The 27881-nt window shown below is 43.6% G+C and overlaps 1 protein-coding gene across 6 annotated transcripts in view; it reads right to left on the bottom strand.

The window, feature by feature from the left end:
* Window positions 1-27881, bottom strand: part of LOC118400814 (kinesin-like protein KIF21A) — a 71692-nt gene that overhangs the window by 9263 nt on the left and 34548 nt on the right. Inside the window, exons 5-32 of one of the 6 annotated variants that reach the window (XM_052474720.1) lie at window positions 27663-27794; window positions 27108-27278; window positions 23767-23882; window positions 23337-23532; window positions 23021-23210; window positions 22867-22930; window positions 22508-22705; window positions 21684-21771; window positions 20447-20552; window positions 20152-20340; window positions 19551-19750; window positions 19162-19269; window positions 18801-18869; window positions 16989-17137; window positions 16661-16805; window positions 16243-16437; window positions 15953-16054; window positions 15150-15315; window positions 14460-14480; window positions 13396-13453; window positions 13217-13271; window positions 12889-13100; window positions 11977-12087; window positions 5781-5917; window positions 5314-5488; window positions 4017-4181; window positions 1153-1270; window positions 719-889 (exon numbers count right to left, since the gene is read on the bottom strand). In XM_052474720.1, the coding sequence (XP_052330680.1) occupies window positions 719-889; window positions 1153-1270; window positions 4017-4181; window positions 5314-5488; window positions 5781-5917; window positions 11977-12087; window positions 12889-13100; window positions 13217-13271; window positions 13396-13453; window positions 14460-14480; window positions 15150-15315; window positions 15953-16054; window positions 16243-16437; window positions 16661-16805; window positions 16989-17137; window positions 18801-18869; window positions 19162-19269; window positions 19551-19750; window positions 20152-20340; window positions 20447-20552; window positions 21684-21771; window positions 22508-22705; window positions 22867-22930; window positions 23021-23210; window positions 23337-23532; window positions 23767-23882; window positions 27108-27278; window positions 27663-27794 (3807 nt within the window). Of the gene's footprint in view, window positions 1-718; window positions 890-1152; window positions 1271-4016; window positions 4182-5313; window positions 5489-5780; window positions 5918-7136; window positions 7325-11976; window positions 12088-12888; window positions 13101-13216; window positions 13272-13395; window positions 13454-14459; window positions 14481-15149; window positions 15316-15952; window positions 16055-16242; window positions 16438-16660; window positions 16806-16988; window positions 17138-18800; window positions 18870-19161; window positions 19270-19550; window positions 19751-20151; window positions 20341-20446; window positions 20553-21683; window positions 21772-22507; window positions 22706-22866; window positions 22931-23020; window positions 23211-23336; window positions 23533-23766; window positions 23883-27107; window positions 27282-27662; window positions 27795-27881 lie in introns of those variants that run through there. The other 5 variants (XM_052474719.1, XM_052474724.1, XM_052474721.1 and 2 more) reach the window with 5 other exon arrangements.

The following is a 27881-nucleotide window of genomic DNA, read 5'->3' on the forward strand; positions in this document are numbered from 1 at the left end:
ATCTGCAGAGCTGGGAACATTCTATTGGCTACAATCATTTTGTAGAATAATTTAAATAAAACAATTCTAAGTTTTGAATCCAGAGTTGTTTTGCGTATGAGATCATAAACCATGTGCCATGGAATCGGTACATCAAAAATCTCTTCCCAACTATTTTGCAATCTATATGGCACAGCTGTACATTTTTTGGTCCTTAAATTAAACTGGTATACTTTTTATTTATCACAATTTCCTTCAACCAATTCAGTCTTTAATGCAGGGCCGACAGACTAGTTCCTTACTTTTTCCACCTACCACTTGCCTCTTCTATTTTTGTGGTAATGCTGCAATTAGTTGGTTGTAATTTTGGGTTGAGCAGACATGTACACATATTTTTGTTAGCTGCATGTGTGACAACTCCATCAGTAATATTTATGATATCATTTACAAAGATTATACCATTAATAAAAATAAAAATAAATGTATTTAAAAAAAATCTATTTGAGTTTAACAACAATATTTGTTGTATTATTTGTCTTTTCTGGTGGATTAAACTGAAATTGCTACCAACTTTCTATATCTCATTTTAAAAATAGCAATATTTTGAGAGGTTGTAATTTGAATAAAGGGCAAAAGGCCATTCTTGAACATGGGGTGAGACATTCTTACTAAACTGCTTTTTTTTAATGACTGGATTCACCAAAATAGTCAGTGACACTTCCCCTTTCCCCTCTGTTACCTGCAGTAAGTCTTTGCGGTCTAGGTCCCACTTCTTAATGCCGTTGTCCCTGGAGCCGCTGAAGAGGACATCCCCCTGCACCACCAAGGACTCGATGCCATCGTAGTGGGGAGGCTCAAAGTTGTGTGTGGGGCTGATAGCACCCAGGGCCCCCTCTGTCACGTCAAACAGCTGCAACAGACAGTCCATCAACAACACTAGACAAGTCACAGCAAAGCGTTAGCCAGGCTAATTCCTATTGCATAGAAAACAAATACAAGAGCCAACATGATCCATATTCAAACATGAGACAACAGGCAGAAAATAATCTCTGACCGAAACTTCAACACAATAAAACCATGTAGAGATGTAATATGGTGTGTGTGTGTGGCAGTTATCCTTTCAACAACGAATATACGCAGAACAGCCACACGCCATAACACACTCTCACACACCTTGATGTAATGGTCCTTGGATCCGCTGATGACCAGATCCTGACCGTTCCCACTCTGGTCCACAGTCAGACACATGACTGGACCCAGGTGACCAGTCAGCTTCCCTGTGGATACAAATCTGACCAAGAGAGAGGGAGGACAGTGGGCCTTTAACATGATAGCAATCTCCTGAGATGCACTGCTTTACGGCAAGACACTCACTAAGAGGACAGGCAAAGATCAGCAAGGGAATAGATCAGGGGTACTCAACTACTATATGAGAAGGTCCGGTCACACAGATTTCCTAGGTAGCAAAGGTCCGGATGGATATTGTCATTTATCGTCGTAGTAACAAACCTTGCAACTCATACGACCCCAAACGGTTCACACCCCTCTTGTTGGCCGAGAGAAAAAATAAATAAAATTGTGATTATTTTCTAACAATTATACACATTTTGCCATGTCATATGATACCGGAGGTTTTATTAGTCGTATGTACACGGAAAACACATGGTATCACAGGCGGTGAGTGGCACCTTATTTGGGGAGGACACGCTCGGGGTAATGGCTGTTAGTGGAAAGGTATCAAATACATCAAACACATGGTTTCCTTGTGTTTGATGCCATTCCATGTGTGCTGTTCCAGCCATTATTATGAGCCGTCCACCCCTCAGCAGCCTCTTGTGCATGGTATACATCCTCCAACGAAATGCTTACTTGACGGTTCTTTCTTGACAATCCAACAACAGGTGGTCAGTCCAGTTCAAGTCTTCAGCAGTCTGATGGCTTGTAGAAACTGTCTCTGAGCCTGTTGGTATCAGACTTCATTCTCCGATACCGTCCTACCGGCGATAAGGGAGAGGACAGCTTGTGGCTGTGGTGTATGGGGTCTTGAATAATGTTGCGGGCCTTCCACAGGCACCATTTTAGATGTCCTGGATGGTTGAGAGCACAGTCCCAGTAATGTACTGGGCCATCTTCACCACCTGCTGGAGGGCCTTGCGGTCATGGGTGGAGCAATTCCCATAGCAGGCCATGATGCAACCGGTCAGGATGCTCTCTATGGTGCAGCAGTAGTGTTTGAAGAGGACCCGGGGCGGCATGCCGAATTTCTACAGCCGCCTTAGGAAGTAGAGTCACTGTTGTGCCGTCTTGAGAAGAGCGGTGGTGTTGTTGGTCCATGTCAAGTCCTCTGTGATGTGGAAGCAGAGGAACCTAAAACTTGTCTCTTCTGCTTCCTGAAGTTAACAATCGACTCCTTTGTTTTGCTTACGCTGAGGGAGAGGTTGTTGATCAATGGGGGGCCCCTTGGGGGTCGGGGTCCCTGGGAACATAATCTGGCCATAATAATTACAATATTCAGATAGTTGGTTAGACTAACTTACCTATCTAGCCAACATGGGCTAGTAGTTGTTCAACTGGACTTTTCTGACATGTTATAAATAGCTCACTAATGTCTGCAGGGAATTAAATAACACAAGGAAAGCGGCCCATTCACCACCAAATTTAGAAATTGCACCTTACAACTCTCAACAGCAGTAAGCTGAAAGCCAGGCTGAATTCACCCTTAGTAAAACTAAATGCATGCTCTTCAACCGATCGCTGCCTGCACCTGCCTGCCTGTCCAACATCACTACTCTGGACGGCTCCGACTTAGAATACGTGGACAACTACAAATACCTAGGTGTCTGGTTAGACTGTAAACTCTCCTGCCAGACTCACATCAAACATCTCCAATCCTATTTCGCAACAAAGCATCCTTCACTCATGCTGCCAAACATACCCTTGTAAAACTGACCATCCTACCAATCCGCGACTTTGGCCAAATTGGATGCAGTCTACCACAGTGCAATCTGTTTTGTCACCAAAGCCCCATATACTACCCACCATTGCGACCTGTACGCTCTCGTTGGCTGGCCCTCGCTTCATACTCGTCGCCAAACCCACTGGCTCCATGTCATCTACAAGACCCTGCTAGGTAAAGTCCCCCCTTATCTCAGCTCGCTGGTCACCATAGCATCTCCCACCTGTAGCAAGAGCTCCAGCAGGTATATCTCTCTGGTCACCCCCAAAACCAATGATTTCTTTGGTCGCCTCTCCTTCCAGTTCTCTGCTGCCAATGACTGGAACGAACTACAAAAATCTCTGAAACTGGAAACACTTATCTCCCTCACTAGCTTTAAGCACCAACTGTCAGAGCAGCTCACAGATTACTGCACCTGTACATAGCCCACCTATAATTTAGCCCAAACAACTACCTCTTTCCCTACTGTATTCATTTTTTTTTTATTTAGCTCCTTTGCACCCCATTATTTTTATTTCTACTTTGCATTATTTCTACTTTGCACATTCTTCCACTGCAAATCTACCATTCCAGTGTTTTCCTTGCTATATTGTATTTACTTTGCCACCATGGCCTTTTTTTGCCTTTACCTCCCTTATCTCACCTCATTTGCTCACATCGTATATAGACTTGTTTCTACTGTATTATTGACTGTATGTTTGTTTTACTCCATGTGTAACTCTGTGTCGTTGTAAATGAGAACTTGTTCTCAACTTGCCTACCTGGTTAAATAAAGGTGAAATAAAATAAAATAAATAAATGTAAAATAAAAATATATAATATATATGTATATACTGTATATTATTAGAATATATTTTTTGAAAGTCAGAACCCGAAGTCCATATTGAGCCCGTTCAAGGTCCGGACTGTGGTCTGCCAGTTGAGTATGACTGGAATAGACATTCAATACAAGCAGTAGCCTCTAGATCTATTATAGATCAGCACATAGTAGTGAGAGAGAAGTTTTCTGAAGACAATGCCTTTTTTCAGGCCTCTTTGGATCTGTTTGTCAAAACGTCCGGTGTGCCGTGCTATACCGTACCTTCTTAGGTCCCAGACTCTGACAGAGTTGCCGGCGGCGGCGTACAGGACAGAGCCGCTGGGGTTGAGTGCGATCTGGTTGATCTGGTTCTCTCCTGCCGGGATGGTGACAGTCCGGTTGGTGGTGGACGCACAGGCGTCGCCCGGGGTCACCTGACCAGAAGACCTGTAGAATACAGAGTCGTGGGTGTCAAATAAAGTTACCATATATGGGTGTAATAGATGTTATCATATATGGGTTTAATAGATGTTATCATATATTTTCCCCCTTCTGATGACCAGGTGGCGAATCGCATCTCTGCATGTCTGGCAGACATATCTGTGTGGATGACGGATCACCACCTCAAGCTGAACCTCGGCAAGACGGAGCTGCTCTTCCTCCCGGGGAAGGACTGCCCATTCCATGATCTCGCCATCACGGTTGACAACTCCATTGTGTCCTCCTCCCAGAGCGCTAAGAACCTTGGCGTGATCCTGGACAACACCCTGTCGTTCTCAACTAACATCAAGGCGGTGGCCCGTTCCTGTAGGTTCATGCTCTACAACATCCGCAGAGTACGACCCTGCCTCACACAGGAAGCGGCGCAGGTCCTAATCCAGGCACTTGTCATCTCCCGTCTGGATTACTGCAACTCGCTGTTGGCTGGGCTCCCTGCCTGTGCCATTAAACCCCTACAACTCATCCAGAACGCCGCAGCCCGTCTGGTGTTCAACCTTCCCAAGTTCTCTCACGTCACCCCGCTCCTCCGCTCTCTCCACTGGCTTCCAGTTGAAGCTCGCATCCGCTACAAGACCATGGTGCTTGCCTACGGAGCTGTGAGGGGAACGGCACCTCAGTACCTCCAGGCTCTGATCAGGCCCTACACCCAAACAAGGGCACTGCGTTCATCCACCTCTGGCCTGCTCGCCTCCCTACCACTGAGGAAGTACAGTTCCCTCTCAGCCCAGTCAAAACTGTTCGCTGCTCTGGCTCCCCAATGGTGGAACACACTCCCTCACGACGCCAGGACAGCGGAGTCAATCACCACCTTCCGGAGACACCTGAAACCCCACCTCTTTAAGGAATACCTAGGATAGGATAAGTAATCCTTCTCACCCCCCCCCCCTTAAAAGGTTTAGATGCACTATTGTAAAGTGGCTGTTCTACTGGATGTCATAAGGTGAATGCACCAATTTGTAAGTCGCTCTGGATAAGAGCGTCTGCTAAATGACTTAAATGTAAATGTAATATATGGGTGTAATGGATGTTATGTATATTTGTATAGCCTTTCAAAAACAGTTACGCCATTGACACTCACGTGAGGGTGCGGATGCACTTGGCTGAGTCTCGGATGTCCCAGACCTTGATGTAGGAGGTGGAGACGGTGAAGACCAGGCTGGAGCTGTAGCGGACTGACACCACATTGTTGGGGTGACCTGTCAGGGACATGATCTCCTGACCTGTCACTAGGTTCCACACCTTACACGTACGGTCTGGAAGGAGATGAGATGAGAACGGATCTCCACAATCATTTGCTCAAATCACATCACGAGAGCATCTGATTATATTTCTGTCTCAATGTCTGTGTCACAATGTCACGAGCAGAGTTTCTGTCTATCTACCTAGGTCCCCTTAACACTAGTGTTGCCAGTCCAGTTACAATACTGTGTCAACCCCATAATAACAACAATCTATCGGTCCTGTCCAGTACACATTTATCTCAAGTGATTAACTTTTGCTCAGTCTGTGAGACAGGAGACATTATTGATACATTGGACAATTGACCTTTGGAGCCGGTGAAGAGGAGGTCATCGGTAGAGTCAACACACAGCACGGCTTTAGTGTGACCCTCAGCCACGTGGACACACTGCAGTGTTGCTGACCGACTGCCCTTTGAGGAAGGCACTGGGTTGATCACCCCTCTGGGGAGGATGAAACCATGCATGAAAATGTCAGTAGGGCTCAGAGAACGGGTAACCACCGTTTAAGGCTTCGTATACTGCAGTAAGACACAGAAATAATTCAATACAAGATTAAACATTCGCCCAAAAGTCCACCACTACAGGCACACATGCATACCGTATACAGTACATAATGTACATGTACCCACTTGGCCAGTTAGCAACATGCTGCAAATCAAAATAAAAAACTAACGAGAAGCCAGTGACAGTGTCCATCCACAAGCATGGTCAGGCTGACAAAAACTAAACCAAAAAACTGAACAGAACCATCCAGAGATCCAGAGAAAGGACTACCTGTCAACCACAGAGGAGCCTCTCTCCTCGCAGCTTACCACACATCAACACACTGGCAAGAAGGGAGACATTGTTGGCAACTGACAGAGATTTTCAATAGCTGTCCGTCCTTCTTCACTTTAACACAATCCTCCTACAATGGGCCAAACTTGCAAGTACTTTCAGTTGAGTCTTGTACAGTTATTTGGGTGACAACAAAAAAACATTTGGTAGTCACAACAGGTAAGTCACTATAGCGTGAATACAAACGTGAACAGTGGGAAAAAGGCCTACATATTGTAGTGTACATTTGGGAGAAGAAACGGTCCATTCTGTGGACAATTAATCTTTTCTAAAGTCTAAATCTCACTAAAGGAGAGGTGACAACGTGTCCCGAGTGGTTTAGATGTGTCCCCTGACGTGAGAGAGTGTGCTCAACAATTCCAACACCTACCTAATGTTTATACCTAATGTATGCAGCATACCTGTAAACAATACATTTGATTGGTGATTTATTATATTATATTTGACTTCCAGAGCTTCCTTAGAGTGGGGCCCGTAATTATTGGGTCCCTTGATAAAGATGAGCAAAAAATAAAATACTGTATAAAATAAATAATACAAATAATGAGCTGTTTTGGAGAACACATTGGGAGGGATCTTAGAACATTCCTCCATACTGAATCTATCCAGATCCTTGATACCCTTTGTTTTTTTTCTTTATTACTTGTTAAACAAAATCTCTTCTTCTGAGCAATTGTGTTAGTATTAAATACCATAACAGTACAACACATTTGAGCATACAATATACAATGCTCAGTACTTGTACTATTTATTTTATTAGAATACACTATGCCTATTACTTGTAACTTGTGCTTAGAACTTAACTCAACTTCCTCTTACTTACTCCTGCTGTCTTAGACTCCTGCTGGTCTGTCTGCTCTATCCAAACACCCTGTCAGACGGACACATCTGTTGCCTTGACTACGTGGGCGGTTAGAGGGGAAGGAGGGGGGAGACAGGGTGCTGCCGTCGGAGTTCCTCGTATCACAGCTGGAACGGTGGACAGGGAGGCTGAGGCTGGGCGTCTGGCTGCTGGCATACATACATAAAGGATAAATCCGTTGCCTTTCTACTGTTTGTTTGTACAGTGTACTGTACAGGATCACACGCATGCTAGTGGAAATGTGCATGCACATACACACAAGGACACAGAGGGACACACTTGCACACACTAAAGCTAGAATAGGCTAAAATAGATAAGCAGCTTTCATTGTTTGAAACTCTCTCCTTCTGTCTTCTCTGCATTCTGTAAGAACCCTCTCTAATCAACAATTAGTGATAATGCCCGAGAATCCGGTGTTTGGAGGATATATGTGATTTGTTTCAGGAAACTAGGCGTATGTCGCAAGTCACGACTTCACAGGAGAGACATTTTATCCTTTTTTATTTAAAAAAAAAATCAAAATGCCTTCTGGAACATGTGAATTTTCATGTGCCTTAATAACAAACGTGTATGCCATCTGTAAATAAGAATAAAATTGTTACATTTACGAGCCTTGTTGGTTAACCTTTTGCGTGTAGGGGGCAGTATTTTTGTTTTTGGCTAAAAAACGTACCCATTTGAAACTGCCTATTTCTCAGCCCCAGAAACTAGGATAGAAAACACTCTAATGTTTCCAAAACTGTAAAAAATATTGTCTGTGAGTATAACAGAACTGATATTGCAGGCGAAAACCTGCAATCAGGAAGTGCCTCTTATTTTGAAACGTCTCTGTTCCTATGTATGCCTATCCATCCATTTAAAGGAATATCAACCAGATTCCTTTTTATATGGCTTCCCCAAGGTGTCAACAGTCTTCAGACATAGTTTCAGGCTTTTATTTTGAAAAATGAGCGTGAAAGATCACATTGCGTAAGTGGATAGGCGGGGGCTCTCAGAGTGAGTTTTGCGCTACAGAGTAAAGCGGCCATTGTTTCTCCCGGTGTTACTGAAAAACTTACACACCCGGTTGATATATTATCAAATATATATTTTAAAAACAACATGAGGATTGATTATAAAAAATGTTTGACATGTTTCTCTGGACATTATGGATATTATTTGGAATATACGTCTGCGTTGTCGTGACCGCTCTTTCCTGTGGATTTCTGAACATAACGCAACAAACAAACTGAGGTATTTTGGGAATAAAAATAATCTTTATGGAACAAAAAGGAAAATTTGTTGTGTAACTGGGAGTCTCGTGAGTGAAAACATCCGAAGATCAAAGGTAAACGATTAATTTGATTGCTTTTCTGATTTTCGTGACCAAGCTACTTAATGCTTAGTGTACATAATATTTTGTTATGCTATCGATAAACTTACACAAACGCTTGGATTGTTTGTAAAGCATAATTTCAAAATCTGAGACGACATGTAGATTAACAAAAGGCTAAGCTGTGTTTTGCAATATTGCACTTGTGATTTAATGAATATGAATTTTTTAGTAATATTATTTGACTGTGGCGCTATGCTATTCAGCGGTTGCTGAGTAGCGTCAAGAATTAAGCCACAGTCAGTAACATTTCCAGTAGGCATGATTGGCTGAGATAACGAGTGGGCTGGACATGCCAAGAGAGGAGCTTGGATTGGTCTGCAATATACATCTGAAGTCGGAAGTTTACATACACCATAGCCAAATACATTTAAACTCAGATTTTCAACATTTCATGACATTTAATCGTAGTAAATATTCCCTGTCTTCAGTCACTCAGGATCACCCACAATAAGTTGGGTGAATTTTGGCCCATTCCTCCTGACACAGCTGGTGTAACTGAGTCAGGTTTGTAGGCCTCCTTGCTCACACATGCTTTTTCAGTTCTGCCCCACGACTTTTCTATAGGATCGAGGTCAGGGTTTTGTGATGGCCACTCCAATACCTTGACTTTGTTGTCCTTAAGCTATTATGCCACAACTTTGGAAGTATGCTTGGAAAGCACCCCCACAACATGATGCTGCGACCCCCATGCTTCACGGTTGGGATGGTGTTCTTCGGCTTGCAAGCCTCCCCCTTTTTCTCCCAAACATAACGATTGTCATTATTGCCCAACAGTTCTATTTTTTTCAGACCAGAGGACATCAAAAAGTACGATATTTGTCCCCATGTGCAGTTGCAAACCATAGTCTAGCTTTTTTTATGGCGAGCAGTGGCTTCTTCGTTGCTGAGCGGCCCTTCAGGTTATGTCGATATAGGACTCATTTTCCTGTGGTTATAGATACTTTTGTACCTGTTTCCTCCAGCACCTTCACAAGGTCCGTTGATATTGTTCTGGGATTGATTTGCACTTTTCGCACCAAAGTACGTTCATCTCTAGGAGACAGAACGCTTCTCCTTCCTGAGCGGTATGATGGCTGCGTGGTCCCATGGTGTTTATACTTGCGTACTATTGTTTGTACAGATGAACATGTTACCTTCAAGCGTTTGGAAATTGCTCCCAAGGATGAACCAGACTTGTGGTCTACAATTTTTCTGTGAGGTCTTGGCTGATTTCTTTTGATTGTTCCATGATGTCAAGTAAAGAGGCACTAAGTTTGAAGGTAAGCCTTGAAATACATCCACAGGTACACCTCCAATTGACTAAAATGATGTCAATGAGCCTATCAGAAGCTTCTAAAGCCATGACATAGTTTTATGGAATTTTCCAAGTTGTTTAAAGGCACAGTCAACTTAGTGTATGTAAACTTCTGACCCAGTGGAATTATAATAAGTGAAATAATCTGTCTGTAAACAATTGTTGGAAAATGCACAAAGTAGATGTCCTAACCGGCTTGCCAAAACTATAGTTTGTTAACCAGAAATGTATGGAGTTGTTGAAAAACGAGTTTTAATGACTCCAACCTAAGTATATGTAAACTTCCGACTTCAACTGTAGAAGGCTTCTGTCAATTTGAGCTTGTCAGTCTGTGCTGGTAATCCTGTCGAAACACGGCTTTAAAATAACAATTATTGTGTAGTGGAACTGCTGAAGTGTTGCTCTCCACTTTCTGGAGGATAAAGTTTTGATATCAGTGGAATTAGAGTATGATAGCTAAAGAGATGGAGAAAACACCTGTCTCTGGATTACATCTTCAAACTAAGGGCAATCGTGGTATGGCATCCGTGACAGGGAGACGCCTCCATCTTGCATGATGATGTATACGGTTAAGATAGACTAGGGTTAGCTTGCTACATTTTCAGATATTACACATTTATAATTTTGACAGAAAGTGGTTTAATTTCAAGCTAAATATATTCTCCAAACACTGGCTTCAAGGGCATTATCACTTTTATACAACAGGTTACCAATATATTCAAATAATGATTGAAATATTTTGATTAAAAACGTTATTTTGATTAATTTATTCATACTATTTCATCCTTCCACAAGATATAGTCCATACAAATCTAGGGTTTGCTACCCAAGCCGACTGGTCGTTCATTTCGGTTCGGTTGCCAGAGACGCGACCCAGACGTTCAGACTTTTTGTTCTGTATCTATGGATACGACCCAGTCGTTCATTCTAAATGCACTGGCTGGCAACATTCTTATCCCTTGCTTGCTAGCTAGCCAACTACTAATTTACAGTCACGTCAAACAATGCAGCCAGAAAACAACAAAGTAGCTGCATTTGCATTTGTTTAAGCTGTTTTCTATTGACATGTATTTGGATACATTCGTAAGAATGAGCTAATGAGATGCGAGTTGACCTGGCATAGAAAATGTGCTCTCTCGTCAGGACACTGTTGTTCAGAGGAGCTAGCCAACAACACAGCTAACACAATCACTTCAAATTGAATCCTGAAAGACTGCAAACAAGCTGCTTTCTATTGACATTACTTTGAATATATCCATAAAAATGATGACAGCTGATTCATGATGTCGACTGGCTGAGAAACGCTGCTTGCCTGTCTGTCTCTTCACAACTAACGGCACATTGATTACTATGGGACAGCTGGAGACCAAATTTGAATTTTGAAACAATTTTGCAATCTCCGCTGTTAAAAACTAAATGTTAGTCTAAAAGAAATGTGAGATAATCTAGATGCTATTTATAGTGGAGATCAAGTGTATAAATTGCCTGGCTGGGCTGATGAGACAGGGGATTGCAGATGGAACAGAGTAAATAGCCGGTGGTAACTTGTGAAATAGACACCGTCTGGAATGCGGGTTTAACCAATTAGCATTCAGGATTAGAACCAACCGTTATATACGGCTCTGCACTCATTTCTGAGACTTTTCATGCTCATCACATGTGGTCCTGAGAACTGATCAGGAAAATAATGTTTGCTCACTCAGGGTTTCACTCAGCATGGTTTTCCGCTGGATACCAATATATAGGATTTATATATCGTAGCCAAATTTGCAACAGAGGGTTTGAAGAGGCTGAGAGGGCCAAGTTGAACACTGAATTAACTTCCCAAATTAAAAATAGATTTGGGAAATAGAAGTTAATTGTTTAATCTCAGTCAAAAGGGATATAGAAACAAACTTAGCTATATTTCTCAAGAACGCGTCAACTACTTGACATTCGGTGTAGAACTTGGCAGGGTAAGGTTATTATTTCCATCACACCAAGCAAAGAGAATTGTTGATTTAGAATAGATAACACCACATACTTTCTGAGGTGGGAAATTCAGAAAGGGGGCGATAAGTATAATTTGCAAGAGCTGTTGGAAAATGTTGTGCTTTTGGCCTTCGGCCACCAGAGCGTCGCTAGTCTCTTACTGTTTGATCTCCTTGACCTTAGCCGCCAATTGTGTCTTGTCATAGGTCTTCCTGCGAGAGAGCGGCGAGGGCTCTGGAACTCTTTTTTCCGCCCCTGAGGAGGAGGCAGGTCTGGAGCCGGAACAAACATTTAGTTTTCATTAGCACCACACAACACCATCCAAAGACAACACAAGACAAAACATAAGGAACAAAAATGACAACAATGTAAGACTATAAACTAAAGTATAAATGAAACAATATTGGAGGCGGTGAACATGCATTACACACATACCACACTGTTACCTGATATTCAGGGCCAATATAGACGTTCCTTCTTCACCCAAATCTTGTGTTTTATAAGGACACCGGTGTAGCATTAGGGCTACATTGTGTCACACTGAAATCAGTCCCCAGCACTATATCTTATGTGTTCAAGTCAAACTAAAATTGGTATTGTTGCTCAAAACATACGTAGAAAGCCAATGTGCGCAATTGGTTAGTTTTATTAGCTCTTTCTGTGTCTTTGACAGGATGCAAATGTTAAGGATTAATATTGTGTAGAGTTGACATAGCTGTGCCATAAGCCTATTGCAATTGAGAATTGCATCTAGCGAGAGAACATGAGATCTGCATGGCCATACCGTACATGCCTCATAATCATAGTGTGTGTGTCTGCCTGTCAGTAGTACTTGATGGGTGAGTGTTATTACAGCTGCTACATGCTAATTAACAAATATACTAAAGGGCTACATTTTGGTTTCTACTGGCTCGGAGACTTGCAGGTGAATAGAGGAGATTTAAAGACCATGTCAGGCAAAGTGAAAAGGGAATAAGCAGCAGCTGTATCAACATGCAGAAAGCAGGGGGTTAGCAGGGGGTTAGCAGGGGGTTAGCAGGTTAGCTAGCTAGCACACGGAGGCCCGGACTTACATGCTGCCCATCTTAGAGGACAAGCCGGGAGAATGAGCCATATAGTCCCTGTCCCTGACTGACGAGCCAATGGGGGTCTCGGGATCTCTGCCCTCTTCTGGAGTTTCAACCAATGGGAGACAGGGGGAGGAGAAATCGCCAGAAGGCGTGTCAGGGACGGAGTCACTTTTGGCGTAGAGCAGCTCCATCTGAGTGGTGGTTCTCCTACGAGCCTGGGTGGGGAGAAACACACTCAGTTCATAATACACACAAACACGAACCCACACACAAATGTCCCCACAAGGATAGTAAAACAATGATACACATGCTAATAAGCCGAGAATGGTACCTTGCTCCTTGTTTTGGCCTCTCCACAGAGTTTCATTAGATCTGATGTCAGAGAGCTGTAACAAGGAAGTAGAATATATGAGCTAACATACTTTATTTATAAAACAGGCAACAACAACAAAAAAGTCAAATGTTCACTATTTTTGGGTCATTTGAGTGAACTCTCTCTTTAATACTTACTGTCCGTCTGTTGCAGGACTCTGGGTGAATTCGTCACTGCTGCTGTCATCCCCATTCTCTGTGAAATCAAAGGACTAAAAATGTCAGTTGAACTGTATGTCAGAGCCAAAAAACATCCATAGCAAATGCATTTTTTGTTGTTGTGTGTTATGGCTAAATTACCAACCAACTTAAGTCAGTTCTGTCTAGTAGTCCAAATACCTGCCAATCGTCTAACCAAACATGGTACAAGGGTAAAACCGTTTATTGAACCAAACCTTATGCTAATACTGTGTTGGCTACAAACAGACATTAACAATATGTGGTTTATATTATTGAACAAGGTAATGGTGGTAATAATGAACAAGGAGAAGCGGATGAAGACGATGTCAGCGCAGCGCCATGCCGTCTATAAGAAATTGCCTCAAAAGACCTGAAAAGATCAGGTCCTTGTTCAGTCACTGAGAGGGAAGGGTTGACAAGGTTCAGGAGTCGAAAGGGTGAGAGGGTAAAAGAGGTCAGATGTGAGGGGTTATGAAAAGGAGGGAAGGGGAAACCGAAATGAGCTGCTCCCGGGGCAGTGTGCTTTGCCTACAAGGTCCTACTGAGACAAAACATCCTGGTTCTACCTGTAAATGGCGGTCCTCCACAGATACATTACAGTAGTTATATTATCAGAGGCTACAGTATAAAGCATGGTGGCTTTAGCGCATGGTGTGAAGGGGTCCTCTATTTTTATTTTGTAACTTTTTTTAACCAGGCAATTCAGTTAAGAACACATTCTTATTTTCAATGACGGCCTAGGAACAGTGGGTTAACTGCCTGTTCAGGGGCAGAACGACCGATTTGTACCTTCTCAGCTCGGGGATTTGAACCTTTTGGTTGCTAGTCCACCACTCTAACCACTAGGCTACCCTGCCATAGTTATATTAGGGGGGGTCAGCTAACATCCGGAGGGAGGTTTTGAAGACAGCAGCATTGCACCTCATGCACCCGCTCATGTTGTTGAGTTAGTTTCCAGGAGGGGGACCCATGCATTCATATAAACATATACATAGAGAGAGAGTCTGGTGTCTGTTACTTACCCACTGGCATGTTACCTAGCTCTGTATCCATTAAGGCACCATGGGCGGGGCGAACAGAAAAAAGGCAACACAACACACAAATCAAAAACACATTCAGTCTTTCTCCCGTAATCAAAACCAAATCAGGTCTAAAGGAAAGAAAGAGCAAGAGTGCAAGATCGACTATTCAAAAAAGATGTCCTCCTCCACAGACGCTGGTCATACAGAACTGTCATACAGAACCTTATTCCACTGTCAGCGCAATAACAAAAAACGTCAGCTCAATAAAATAAAATAAAAAAAGGGCAAAAATAAATAATGTACTTGTGTGATTATTCATCTCACAGCCAGAATCTATTGAGGCCACAAGCAAAGAGCAACTCAACAATCCCCCATCATGCATTAGACCACCATCTCCCAGTCTTGGTACTGGAGGTCCAACCAGTAGCTTTCACTCCAGGTCCAATAGAATCTCAACAACATTCAGGCCACAGACAGTTATGTTTTCAATTATACATACTTCTGGGTCTATCACCCATTGAGTAACCAACCATTTATTTTGGGCTAGACCTGGCAGTGTTGTGGGCTTGATTTACGGACCTCCTGTAGCAGGGGTTGAGAGGGTCAGGGTCAAGGCCCTAGACTGAACTATACATGTATCTTGCGGGGTGTGTGGCTGGCAGGCTGGACGATTGGAGTTAGAGCTGTTACCTTGTAGAGCATTCCCCAGCAGGGCATCCAGTTCGGGGTTAAACTCTGCCTTCTCTTTCAGCATGTGGAACAGCAGCTGGTTCTGAGTGGCGCTGGTGATCTCTGTCTGCTTCAGCCTGCCCTCCATCACTTTCACCTGGGACTCCTTCTGGGCTGCCTGCAGACCCTAGGATAGGGAGGAGGTCAAAGGTCATAGGTCAGCTATAAGAAGGGTCACTAAAGGTCAGCGATACGAGCTATGATTGTGTGTAATACTGTACACAAAATATGAATACACAAGGAGGGTGCTTGTACATGTACACACAGAACTAAACACATTAACTATCGTAGAAACGGACTTAATTGGGTACATGTGGAACCTGGGTTTAAAGTGCGACTGAACCAAAAAAAAGCAAGATCCAAAGTCAAACCAACTTTGCCACGGTCGCACACCGGCTGACGGAAGCTAATTGGCGAAAGAAGTTGGCTAGCTCGCTAGCTAGACTAGGCTACTTTCAGACACAAGACCTGGGGAGACTGTGATCTAGAAGGGTGAGTGACCGTAACTGTGTACTGTTCTGGCAGAGTGAAAGTACAAACGCTTCCCACTTTCGAACACACACACACACACGCACACATCAAAGCACACGTCCAAAACACAAATCTTGTTCTCAATCACATTTCCTAATGAGGATCATTGAAACCGAGGCTAAATCAGGTCGTTCAGCCCACCTTTAAACAAAGTCAACTCCAGGAGAAAACGACGGCATAAGAGATTGGGGAGAGACTACGGAGGGACAGGTAAAGGGCAGTAAGTTAGTTACCTTGTTGATGGCCATAGAAATAAAGTGGTCCATCAGGAAACGGGCTTCTGTTAGGGTGCAGGAGCTGATCACTGCGGACACATCCACCGTGTCAACCTCCTCCTGCAAATGCATAATCACATGGTTAGGAAAAACGTGTTACTCAGAGAGTCATGGGTTAGTGTTTGACTTGGTTGGCCAGATTTGTGCTGCTTGAATTTGGCTGTGGTTGTATCTCAACTTTTATGTGGCTTCCTCTCCTTGATTTACATTTTTTTTTACAGCTAATGCCAGCTTTCTGTCTGTCTGACCTTGGCCTCCTCCATCTGCATAATGTTGGCCTGGCAGTCTGCGATGCTGTCGTTGATGTAATCGATGTTGGCCATCAAGGTGTCCACTTCCTCGTTGAGGGGAAACACCACCTTCTCTTCCTCAGACCCCTCCCCCGCCAGCCTGTCCCTCTTTCTGGTCACCTTCTCCCTCCTCTTGGTCAGCTCCTCACGTTGCTGTGGAAGGGAGGAAGGATGGAGGGGGGAGTGGAGGAGGAGGTATGGGGTAGAGAGAGAGGAGGCAGGGAAATTGTGGTAGAAGACGGAGTGGGGGAATAAGGAGGAGTTTGCCAAACGTTTACAATGTTAATTGCTAATAATGCTAATGTAGAGTAATATATTAGGTCTGTAAACTATATTCACCAAATGAAAAGATGTGTGAATGGCATTTAATGCTTACCTTGAGCAGGCGGTTCATATCGGCCTCCATGTTGGATATGGTCATCCTCTGCATGATGACATCAGAGATACGGCGCTCCAGAGACTGCCACTTCACTTTGGCCACTCTGGTGGAATATATGCCCGTTGACCGTCTGTAGTAGGACCTGTCTCACACACACACACACACACACACACACACACACACACACACAGGTCTCAAGCGATATGTTTTTTAACTGAAAAAGCCATACTGATTGCTCGACAATATATTATATGGTGTACCATGCATTGTAATGCAGCAACACACATCAAAACAGTATTACGGTGACCCGTTGTCCAGTCCCTACCTGGTTCCGTTAGGTGTGGTGGATCCAGAGGATTGCAGGCGTCCTGAGGGGGGTCGGTGGGAGGAGTCCTGGAGGGCCTCTGGTAAACTCACCTTCCTGCTGGTCACCTTACCAGACATAGGTCTGGCCTGCCTCCTCAGTGCAGTTACCTGGTAGATAAGATAGATAGATAAGACAGACAGACAGACACGTAAGTCACCAGAGCCACCACCTGATGCTGAAGTTGATCTCAATAGAATAGAACAAGTCTGGCTTGATATCTGATTCACTAAACTGTTTGTTGTTATCAGTGCCCTTGAGAAGTCTTGAACTCTAATTAATACAAAGATGCCATTGGTAGCCTACTCTCTCTGTACCTCTGCTCTCAGACTCTGGCCAATGGTTCCTACAACTTCCTAATTCCAGGTACCAAAGGTCAAATAGAATTTTGGGAAAAAAGCTTTTCGTTTTCTGGTCCTAAAACTGTAAAATTCCTTGAACTTAGATCCAACTAGATGAGAGTTAGTGATTCGTTGCAAGGATGTGTGTAACTGCTTCTAGTCTTGGGTAATTGTAAAGTATACAGCACTTCGGGATACTACATCATTTTTTCCCTTTTGAAAATATCATTGCCCCCTTTAGTAAATATCATTGTGTGACTCGGATCAATAAATAAAAAATAAAAAAAATCAGTTTGGGCCTCAACAACAAGTTAGAATAGTAGAATACACAAGGTGCCATTTCGAAATGTGGTTGTGCATCAGCAGTTTTCCTTGTTATGTCAGTCACTAGGTAGGTTCCCATCTAATTTGTGACAGATTTTCACGTGAATATTCAAAAATATGCATAAAATAAGATGCACATTTTACACCAGAGAGGTGTTTCCTTCAAACAGACGTTTTGCATATAAAAGTCTGTGCAGGATTACATAATGCACATAAATGACGTTTTCCTCTAAATACCATGTACCGAATGAAAAAACAAATCTCATTTTCACTGATGGTTTTGTCAAAAGAACTGTTGCGTTATATAACAAATTTGCCCACTCTGGTCTTGGCACCTTCTCTTTAACCAACAGCTTGCAGCTACAGATGCAGGCTACCTACATTAACAGATTATTATGGATAAAAGAGTGATATTATTTGTATTCGTCAAAGGGCAGCCAAGCATCGATCATCAATGTCACTAGAATAAGACCCTCGATATTTATTGGAAAAGTACATCAAGATCGTCACTGTGCACTTTCACCACCTTGCGACGTTAATCATCGTTTATTTCATCTGTAGCCTAATAAACTGCATGCTTTCCCCGAGTCGTAACTGGAAGGCCACACAACATAGCATTTGCGTGACTCCAAATTGACCTCGATATGATTGTTATTGTATCAATATTTGCTCATAGAGGCACTTCCATCGACATTTCGGCATTTATAAAATTGTACCGGGGTTTCAGGTTTCCATCAGCCCAGTCGTGACTTTTTTTCATGAGTCAGGTAATTTATTCGCATGAAATGGTTGGCTGGAAACCTGCTTACTGATAGTCAATTGGCACATCTCAGCTAAAACAATGTTAGATCGGTAAGTTAGTCTAGCAGCCAGCTATCTAAATTTAGTAATCATGGTCGAATTACCGGCTGGGGGGGACCCCCATTGATTTTGTTAGTCAGTCTCACTCAGATATATTAAAAACTGCAAACATTTCTCGTATGCACATGTGAGTACAGACCAGCGAGCAACTGCGGCCCCTCATGATGACTTCAGATTTGTTTGTGTGGCCCCCACCCCCATCTCTGCTCTATGTGGAGGCCCCAAGATGGCTGTTCATGTTGCTCACCTCCTCAGTCTTCCTGCGCAGTATGAGCTCCTGTTGTCTCTTCTGGGCCTCCAGTAGCTTCAGCTGGTGCTGTGGAAAACACATTAACATTGCCTTCAGTAATGCCAGTAGCATTAAGTTGCAAACAAATTTGCTTAACTGGTCCAATAACACATCTGGTTCAAGACAGCCCAAACCAGACTAGAAATAAGTATAACAACATCAGGCTGACTTGACCCCGAACCGTACTCACTGGATAAAGAGCTATAAGAAAACAGTTTGGGTCGGGCATGATGAGAAGCGGGGCGGGGCTACATGAGGTGGACAGTGTGCGGAGGAAGTACAGTTGTGGTACTGAGGAACCAGACTTATGGTGGTTCACCTCCTGTTTGCGCTGGTCCTTCCTGAGGCTGGCGATCTCTCTGCTCCTCCTGGACTCTGTCCTTCTGTTCTTCTCCTGCTGCTCCTTCATCTGCTTCATCAGACGAACCTGTCGGCCAACCAGGTCACATTTGGATCAATATCAGTAACCCAGCCGTTGATGTTCAACGTCCGTATGTAGAAAAGAATATGAAATATGATGTTGACTGAGTGGTGACTCAAAAAGGCAAAAAAATTAATGACGCAGTTGGAATATTGTATCGATAAATATCTTTACGATGGCAATGTCGCGATTAGCTGACAGCAGGTGTGGTCAGTCATGGTCATGGTTGTGGTCAGTCTTGGTCATGGTTGTGGTTGTGGTCAGGTACAAGTACGTCTTCTTTCTACCTTTGTCTTCTTCATCTCCGTGACGTCCAGTTGGAGCTTCTTGAGCTGTGTCTCGTACTTTGATTGGTTCTTAAGGAGGCGTGTGTGTTCCTTCTGGGCTGACTGTAGCTTCTGTAGCTCCTTATTCATGAGACTTAGCTTCTTCTCATACCCCTGCTTGATCTTCTTAGCCTTATCGTCGTTGCACGTCTCCACCGAGCCTGAAGGGGGCGTCAAAAACAAGACAGAAAAACAGAGAAAATAAGCTGAAAAATCATAGATTGCCATCCCTCCTCGAGAATGACTGGGTATGCAGGCTTTTGCTTCAGCCCTGCCACACCTGATTCTACTAGTCTGCTGCTCATAAGGACCTTGATTAGCTGAATCGGTGCGTTAGAGTCGGATTGGAAATGTTGACCACCCCTGCCTTAATTCAACAGAGGGAAACCCCACACTTTTTTTATAGGGGGTGGCTGTTCAATAGCCCAATGTTCTAAAGAACCAGAGCAAAATAAAAACTCCAAACTATTCACACTTCTCTGGTAGACTACAGACCAGCAACGGCTGTATGCATATCCAATAACTATGTAATCCCAGTGTCCAGGTCATACATGAGACTTACCCATGTTCTGCAGCACCTTGTCCCTCTCCAGCTGTGTGTCTCTGATCTTGCTCTGCAGCATCATCAGTTTATGTTCGTACTGCTGCTTGAGCGTGTGCAGACGCCTCTGGCTGTTCTCCAGCTCGTCGATCAGCTTCTGCTTGATGGCAATTTCACATGTAATGTTGGCCAGGTCCGCCTGGAAGTTCTCTGGTGGGGAAAGTAACATTGATTCATGTGGGTTCAAATCATAGATATACATGTCCACTAGATGTCCCTTCTATATTTCCCCATTTCTACAATTAGGCCATTTTACCTTTCTCATCTGATTCAGAGTCTGAATCATCAGAGCTCTCCTCCACATCCATCTCCTCCTCTTCCTCGTCGTCCTCTTCCTCGTGGTCACTCCCCTCCTGCCCCTCCTGAGAGCACAAACAAAATTACAATAGAACACAGAATTATCCGGTGTCAGAAAAACGGGGTGGGAAAAACACACGTGTCTTGTAATTATTGCTGGGACAATAAACCAAAAATTACATTCCTCTTACCGAAACATTTTGCGTATGTCGGTAATTTTGCTTCTCAACGTTCCTGTAGATTGCTCTAAAACCATTATGCGGTCAACAGTAATAGCCTTTGCATTATGTTGTTTCCTGCTATGAAAGTATCTGCCTGTCTACGTTTTGCTGTCGGCTGACTGTAGTGAGCCGTGTGGGGTTTCCCTCTGTTGAATTAAGGCTGGGGTGGTTAACATTTCCAATCCGACTCTAACGCACCGATTCAGCTAATCAAGGTCCTTATGAGCAGCAGACTAGTAGAATCAGGTGTGGCAGGGCTGAAGCAAAAGCCTGCATACCCAGTAATTCTCTAGGAGGGATGGCAACCTATGATTTTTCAGCTTATTTTCTCTGTTTTTCTGTCTTGTTTTTGACGCCCCCTTCAGGCTCGGTGGAGACATGCAACGACGATAAGGCTAAGAAGATCAAGCAGGGGTATGAGAAGAAGCTAAGTCTCATGAATAAGGAGCTACAGAAGCTACAGTCAGTGAGCGAGCCACTCCCTCTCCCCACTGTGCGCACGGAGGAGGGAGATATGCTTTCTGAGAAGCACAAGCATTATGACTGTTGTTTAAACTGCAATTGCAGTTTTTATCGTTGTATTTAATGCTAGAGCAAAATAGTTACGTTTATCACAATATTACTTTTTGTCCATATCAACCAGCACCTCCCCAATAAATAAGTTATCGCTGGGGCCTCCCGAGTGCCGCTGCGGTCTAGGGCACTGCATCGCCGTGCTTGAAGTGTCACTACGGACCCGGGTTCGATCCTGGGCTGTATCACAACCGGCCGTGATCGGGAGTCCCATAGTGCGGCCGCATGATTTGACCTTCGCCTCCCGAGCCTTTTGGGGAGTTGCAGTAATGAGACAAGATTGAAATTGGGGGGTAACAAAAATGTAAAAACATATTGCTGATTTATCGTTATTGCAACAAAACAAAACAAAAATCCATATCGCCCAGCTCTATCATTTGACTAATAGGTTGTCAATCATACCGTCTCAGGCTCCTCATTGGACCGCTCAGTCAGCTCTTTTTCTGTCCCATTGTCTTGGTCGTTGTCGGGGACTTCCTCCTTGACAACACTAGTAGGGAACAAAAGAGGGGCAAGGTGAGACAACATTGAGCAGGAGGTGAACCACCATAAGTCTGGTTCCTCAGTACCACAACTGTACTTGAGTTCAATATATATATTTTTTCTATATCTTCAAAAATAAAGTGTGTTAATAAAGCTCATGATAAGGCTATTGATGGTGGATGAAAACAGAACCAATAACTTTGTTCCCATCATATCAGTCTGTCGGTGTGAGCAAATTGAAAGAAACTAGTGAACACAGGAAGAACTGAAGGAGCTGAACTCAGGTTTCCCTTCTGGTCTGGAAACTGCCTGTCAAACAAAACAAAATGGTTGTTTAGAAGAAGTGAGGGATGGAAATGGAAATGGCAGGGATGTTAAGGGAGGGGTACCTGTGAACAAACCTGCCATTTTCCTCCTCTACTAACTCCTCCCTCTCTCTCTCTCTTCCAGCAGCTGCTGGAGCCTTCAGTGAGAGGTCAAGGTCAAAGGTCACAGGTGAGAGGACAGGGGAGAGAAATGTGACAAGGAAGGAAGGAAGGAAGGAATGAAGGAAGGAGGGAGGGAAAGAAGGAAACCAGGGAGTACAGAGAAGAGGAAGGAAAATAAGTCATAGGGAAAAATATAGAGATCACAAACTGCTACTCACCATGGCCCCACATTGTCATACAATAATTTAAAAAAATACATTTTTTAACAAGAAAACAAAAAATGTGGTCCTACAATTAACTATGATCACTCTTTACCTTTTCTTCTTCTTCCTCTCCTTCTTCTTGAGTTTTTCCAGGTCTTTCTTTGCCATCTCGATGATGTCGGAGGCCTCCTTCTCAGGGGCCAGGAGGGCAGAGGAGAAGGTTCCGGGGTAAAAGGACTGCCGCGAAGAGGCACGGGACAGGTTCTTACGAAGGTTCTCATTCACAGACTCACTCTCCAGGAGTTTGGCTCTACGGGGAATAACAGTGAAATTGAATTAAAATGTCAGTTTCTGACATATTCCTAAAGCTCAATATTGTCTATATGCTATGATAGGTCATGTTCAGTAGGGAGAAAACACTTTAGTTTACCTCTAGGTCCTTAAGTACTGTATGCAGACAGAAAAGTATACCTGAGATCCTCAATCTCTTTGATGTAGCTCTGGATCATGTTCCCAATCTCTTCACTCCCCTCACCTGAGAACAAACAGGAAACCCTTAGCAAACACACATCTAAACTTTATTTTTATTTTTTTACAATGAACAGGGTCATAAGCACACTCTCACCTGCCCTGGCCAGGACTTGGTTGGCCTGGTCACTGAGGTACTGTGTGAGTCTGGCCCTCTGTGCGTCAATGGTCTCCTGCATGGCCTTGACCCTGATCCTCAGGTTGCTGTTCTCTGTCTGCAGCATGCTGTTCTCATGGACCATGTCGTTGATGCTCTCCATACCGTCCTCACCCACCATACGCTTACCCTGCCAGAGGAGAATGGGTTCAGACAGAACTATAAATCATTAAGGGCAATTTATTTACGTCATGCCTCCGTTTCATATGGTTCGTCTTTTTTTTCAATTGTCTCTCTCTCTCTGCCTCTCTCTTACCGTCCTGTACTCCATGAGTTCCATCTGTAGCCTGGCGATCTCTGTCCTGAGAGCAGAGATCTGCTGGGAGGCCTTGTCCTGGTTCACCATCACCTTGTTCTTAATGTTCCTGGCTCTGTTGGCATACTTCAGTGCATTCAGGGTCTCCATAAAGTCCCGGTCAGACGGGCTGATGCACGCTATCATCATCGTTTGGCTGAGAGAGGGGAAGGATATGGGAGGAGAAAAATGTGGATTTACAAAAGAAACACAGAGAGAAGCAATCTGTAGTTCAGATGGATATGGTTGCTTGTAGCAACTGTGTTGCAGACATCTAATAATTACTATATCAGCTAACAAAAAGCATTTAGTTTGACATGCACACCAACCAACTGGGACACCAACCCTGACACAAAGAGAGGGAGAAAGTCTTGACCAATTGCACACAGACCTATTTCCACCCAAGGAGTCCTGTAGAAGCCGAGTGAGTTTGGAGTCTCTGTAAGGCACATGTGTGGATCGCTTGCTTCGGTCTCCCAAAGCACTGATTACATTTCCAAGAGCAAGCTGTAGTTTGGAAGAGATGACCAAGAAATACCACACAACAAAACAGATATTGAAGGTTATTTCCAGAAACATTCTGGTTCAAGGACTCTATCTATGTCCATACTGGGCTGATATGAGTTTGAAGTAGCCACCCTTTGCACACTCTTGGCATTCTCTCAACCAGCTTCACCTGGAATGTTTTTCCAACCGTCTTGAAGGAGTTTCCACATATGCCGAGTACTTCTTGGCTGCTTTTCCTTCACTCTGCGGTCCAACTTATCCCAAACCATCTCAATTGGGTTGTTGTCGGGTGATTGTGGAGGCCAGGTCATCTGATGCAGCACTCCATCACTCTCCGTCTTGGTCAAATATCCCCTACACAGCCTGGAGGTGTGTTGGGACATTTACTATTGAAAAACAAATGATAGTCCCACAAAGCCCAAACCAGAAGGGATGGCATATTGCTGCAGAATGCTGTGGTAAACATGCTGGTTAAGTGTGCCTTGAATTCTAAATAAATCACAGACAGTGTCACCAGCAAAACACCCCCACACCATCACACCTCCTCCTCCATGCTTCACGGTGGGAAACACACGTGCAGAGATCATCTGTTCACCTACTCTGTGTCTCACAAAGACAAAGCGGTTGGAACCAAAAATCTCAAAATTTGGACTCATCAGACCAAAGGACAGATTTCCACCTGTCTAATGTCAATTGCTCATGTTTCTTGTAACAAGCAAGTATCCTCTTCTTATTGGTGTCCTTTAGTAGTGGTTTCTTTGCAATTTGACCATGAAGGCATGATTAACACAGTCTCCTGATGTTGAGATGTGTCTGTTACTTGATCTTTGTGAAGCAATAATTTGGGATTCAATCTGAAGTGCAGTTAACTCAAATTAATTTAACCTTTGCAGCAGAGGTAACTCCTGGTCTTCCTTTCCTTTGGAGGTCCTCATGAGAGCCAGTTACATCACAGCACTTGATGGTTTTTGCAACTGCACTTGAAGAAACATTTAAAGGTCTTGAAATTTTATGCATCGACTGACCTTCATGTCTTTTGCTTTTGTCGTTTCTCTTTGCGTATTTGAGCTGTTCTTGCCATAATCTGGACTTGGTCTTTTACCAAATAGGGCTATCTTCTGTCACAACACAACTGATCGGCTCAAACGCATTAAGAAGGAAAGAAATTCCACAAATGAACTTTTAACAAGGCACACCTGTAATTTAAATGTAGTCCAGGTGACTACCTCATGAAGCTGGTTGAGAGAATGCCAAGAGTGCGCAAAGCTGTCATTAAAGGCAAAGGGTGGCTACTTTGAATACTTTTTTGGGATACTACATGATTCCATGTGTTATTTCATAGTTTGATGTCTTCACTAGTATTCTACAATGTAGAAAATATTTTAAAAAATAAAGAAAAACCCTAGAATGAGTAGGTGTGTTCAAACTTTTCACTGGTACTGTAAATATTCAGACCCTTTGCTGAGACTTGAAATTGAGCTCAGTTGCATCCTGTTTCCAATTATCATCCTTGAAATGTTTCTACAACCTGATTGCAGTCCACCTGTGGTAAATTCAATTGATTGGACATGATTTGGAAAGGCAAACACCTGTCTATATTAGGTCTCAAGGTTGACAGTGCACGTCAGAGCAAAAACCAAGCCATGATAACAAATACATTTTCCATAGAGCTCAGAGAAAGGATTGTGTCGAGGCACAGATCTGGGAAAGGGTACGAAAACGTTTCTGCAGCATTGAAGGTCCCCAAGAGCACAGTGGCCTCCATCATTCTTAAATGGAAGAAGTTTTGAACCAACAATACTCTTCCTAGAGCTGGCCGCCCGGCCAAACTGAGCAATCGGGGGAGAAGGGCCTTGGTCAGGGAGGTGAACAAGAGCCCGATGGCCATTCTGACAGAGCTCCAGAGTCCCTCTGTGGAGATGGGAGAACTTCCAGAAGGACAACCATCTCTGCAGCACTCCACCAAATCAAGCCTTTATGGTAGAGTGTGCAGACGGAAGCCATTCCTCAGTAAAATGTATATGACACGCTTGGGGTTTGACAAAAGGCACCTTAAGACTCTCAAGCCCATTAGAAACAAGATCCTCTGGTCTGATGAAACCAAGATTGAACTCTTTGGCCTGAATGCCAAGCATCACGTCTGAAGGAAACCTGGCACCATCCCTATGGTGAAGCATGGTGGTGGCAGCATCATGCTGTGGGGATGTTTTTCAGCAGCAGGGACTGGGAGACTAGTCAGGATCGAGGGAAATATGAACGATGCAAAGTATAGAGATACTTGATGAAAACCTGCTCCAGAGCGCTCAGGACCTCAGACTGGGGTGAAGGTTCACCTTCCAACATGACAATGACCCTAAGCACACAGCCAAGACAATGCAGGAGTGGCTTCAGGACAAGTAGCTGAATGTCCATGAGTGGCCCAGCCAGAGCCTGGACTTGAACCCGATCGAACATCTCTGGAGAGACCTGAAATAAGTTGTGCAGCAATGCTCCCCATCCAACCTGACAGAGCTTGAGAGGATCTGCAGAGAAGAATGGGAGAACCTCCCCAAATACAGCTGTGCCAAGCTTGTAGTGTCATACCCTCGAAGACTCAAGGCTGTAATCGCTGCCAAAGGTTCTTCAACAAAGCACTGAGTAAAGGGTCTGGATAATTATGAAATGTCATATTTCAGGTTTTTATTTTTAATAAATTAGCAAAAATGTATTATATATAGATTGATTATTTTTTCAAAAACTTTTTATAATAAGGCTGTAACGAAACAAAATGTGGGAAAAGTCAAGGGATCTGAATAGTTTCTGAATGCACTGTATCTCTAGCTTAAAAGGATAGATTTTGATGTGGATTTTTACATTGTGCTAATTAGGGGGCAGACATCAACTTTAGGGGGTTAAAGGACAAAGATGGTCTATTCCTATATCCCACACATTTTTACCAGAGACGTTTTGAACAGATTCTTATTGCGAGGGCTCTCCAACCTTGTTCCTGGAGAGGTACCATCCTATAGGTTTTCGCCAAACCCTAATCTAGCGTACCTGATTCTAATAATTAGCTGGTTGATAAGCTGAATCAGGTTAGTTACAAGTGGGGTTGGAGTGAAAACCTACAGGAGCGTAGTTCACCAGGAACAGGGTTGGATAGACCTGCTAGTGTATTAGGGTGGGTCAAAATGTGTATACTACTATAGGGAATACGGTCCATTTCGGACACAACCAGTATCTCACCAGTCCACAGTTGATGGAGATTCCCTCCTTAGCTCGGTCTCCGGTCGCCCCTGTTCTCTTCAGTCTCTCTGACCCGGCTAGGTCCACAAAGTGAAACTTGGCCGTCAGGGTCTCATACTCTTCCATCTCTGAGTTGCCGTTAGCAACCTTGTTGTCCGTTTCGTTGTTGTCCTGCTGTGAGTTGGGAAAAAAATCCAGATCGATGCATTTGTGTCAGTACCGTTATTCAAAAGCACTGTCCCTGTCATTAATGTCATTAGAATGTCAGTAGCCTACCATAAACAGTAGCCTACCATAATGTCAGTACCGTAATAAGAGTAATTTCTGTAACCTAGCACAATATGACATAATAGCATAGGAGTGGCTATATATCATTTCTGTAACATCAAGGTTAGGAGTAATTTCAGTCACTGTCATAACATATAACATGCTCATAACAAGTGACAGGAGTCACATCACAGTAACAAAAGGGTAGATACGGAATTAGATAGGAGTTGGCAAGAGAGCACAAAAGGACTGGCACTACGGCTAGGAATAAGCTTTTCTTGTACGTACATTGTCGGATGCACAGACTCTGACTTGGCACAGGTGAATGGTAAAAATGGCATGAGAACGGGAGCTCTGGACATTCATCTGGGTGCTGGCCGTGGTACGACATAGAGCACCCAGCTTCAGACACTGCATCATCTGAGAGAGGAGAAAGAAATTGGACATCACTGTGTTATCACTGTGCAAATGATCATTTTACAGTTTATTTCATGTTTTTACTTTCCT

Source organism: Oncorhynchus keta, chromosome 22, assembly GCF_023373465.1.
Source record: "Oncorhynchus keta strain PuntledgeMale-10-30-2019 chromosome 22, Oket_V2, whole genome shotgun sequence".
Taxonomy (NCBI): Eukaryota; Metazoa; Chordata; class Actinopteri; order Salmoniformes; family Salmonidae; genus Oncorhynchus; species Oncorhynchus keta.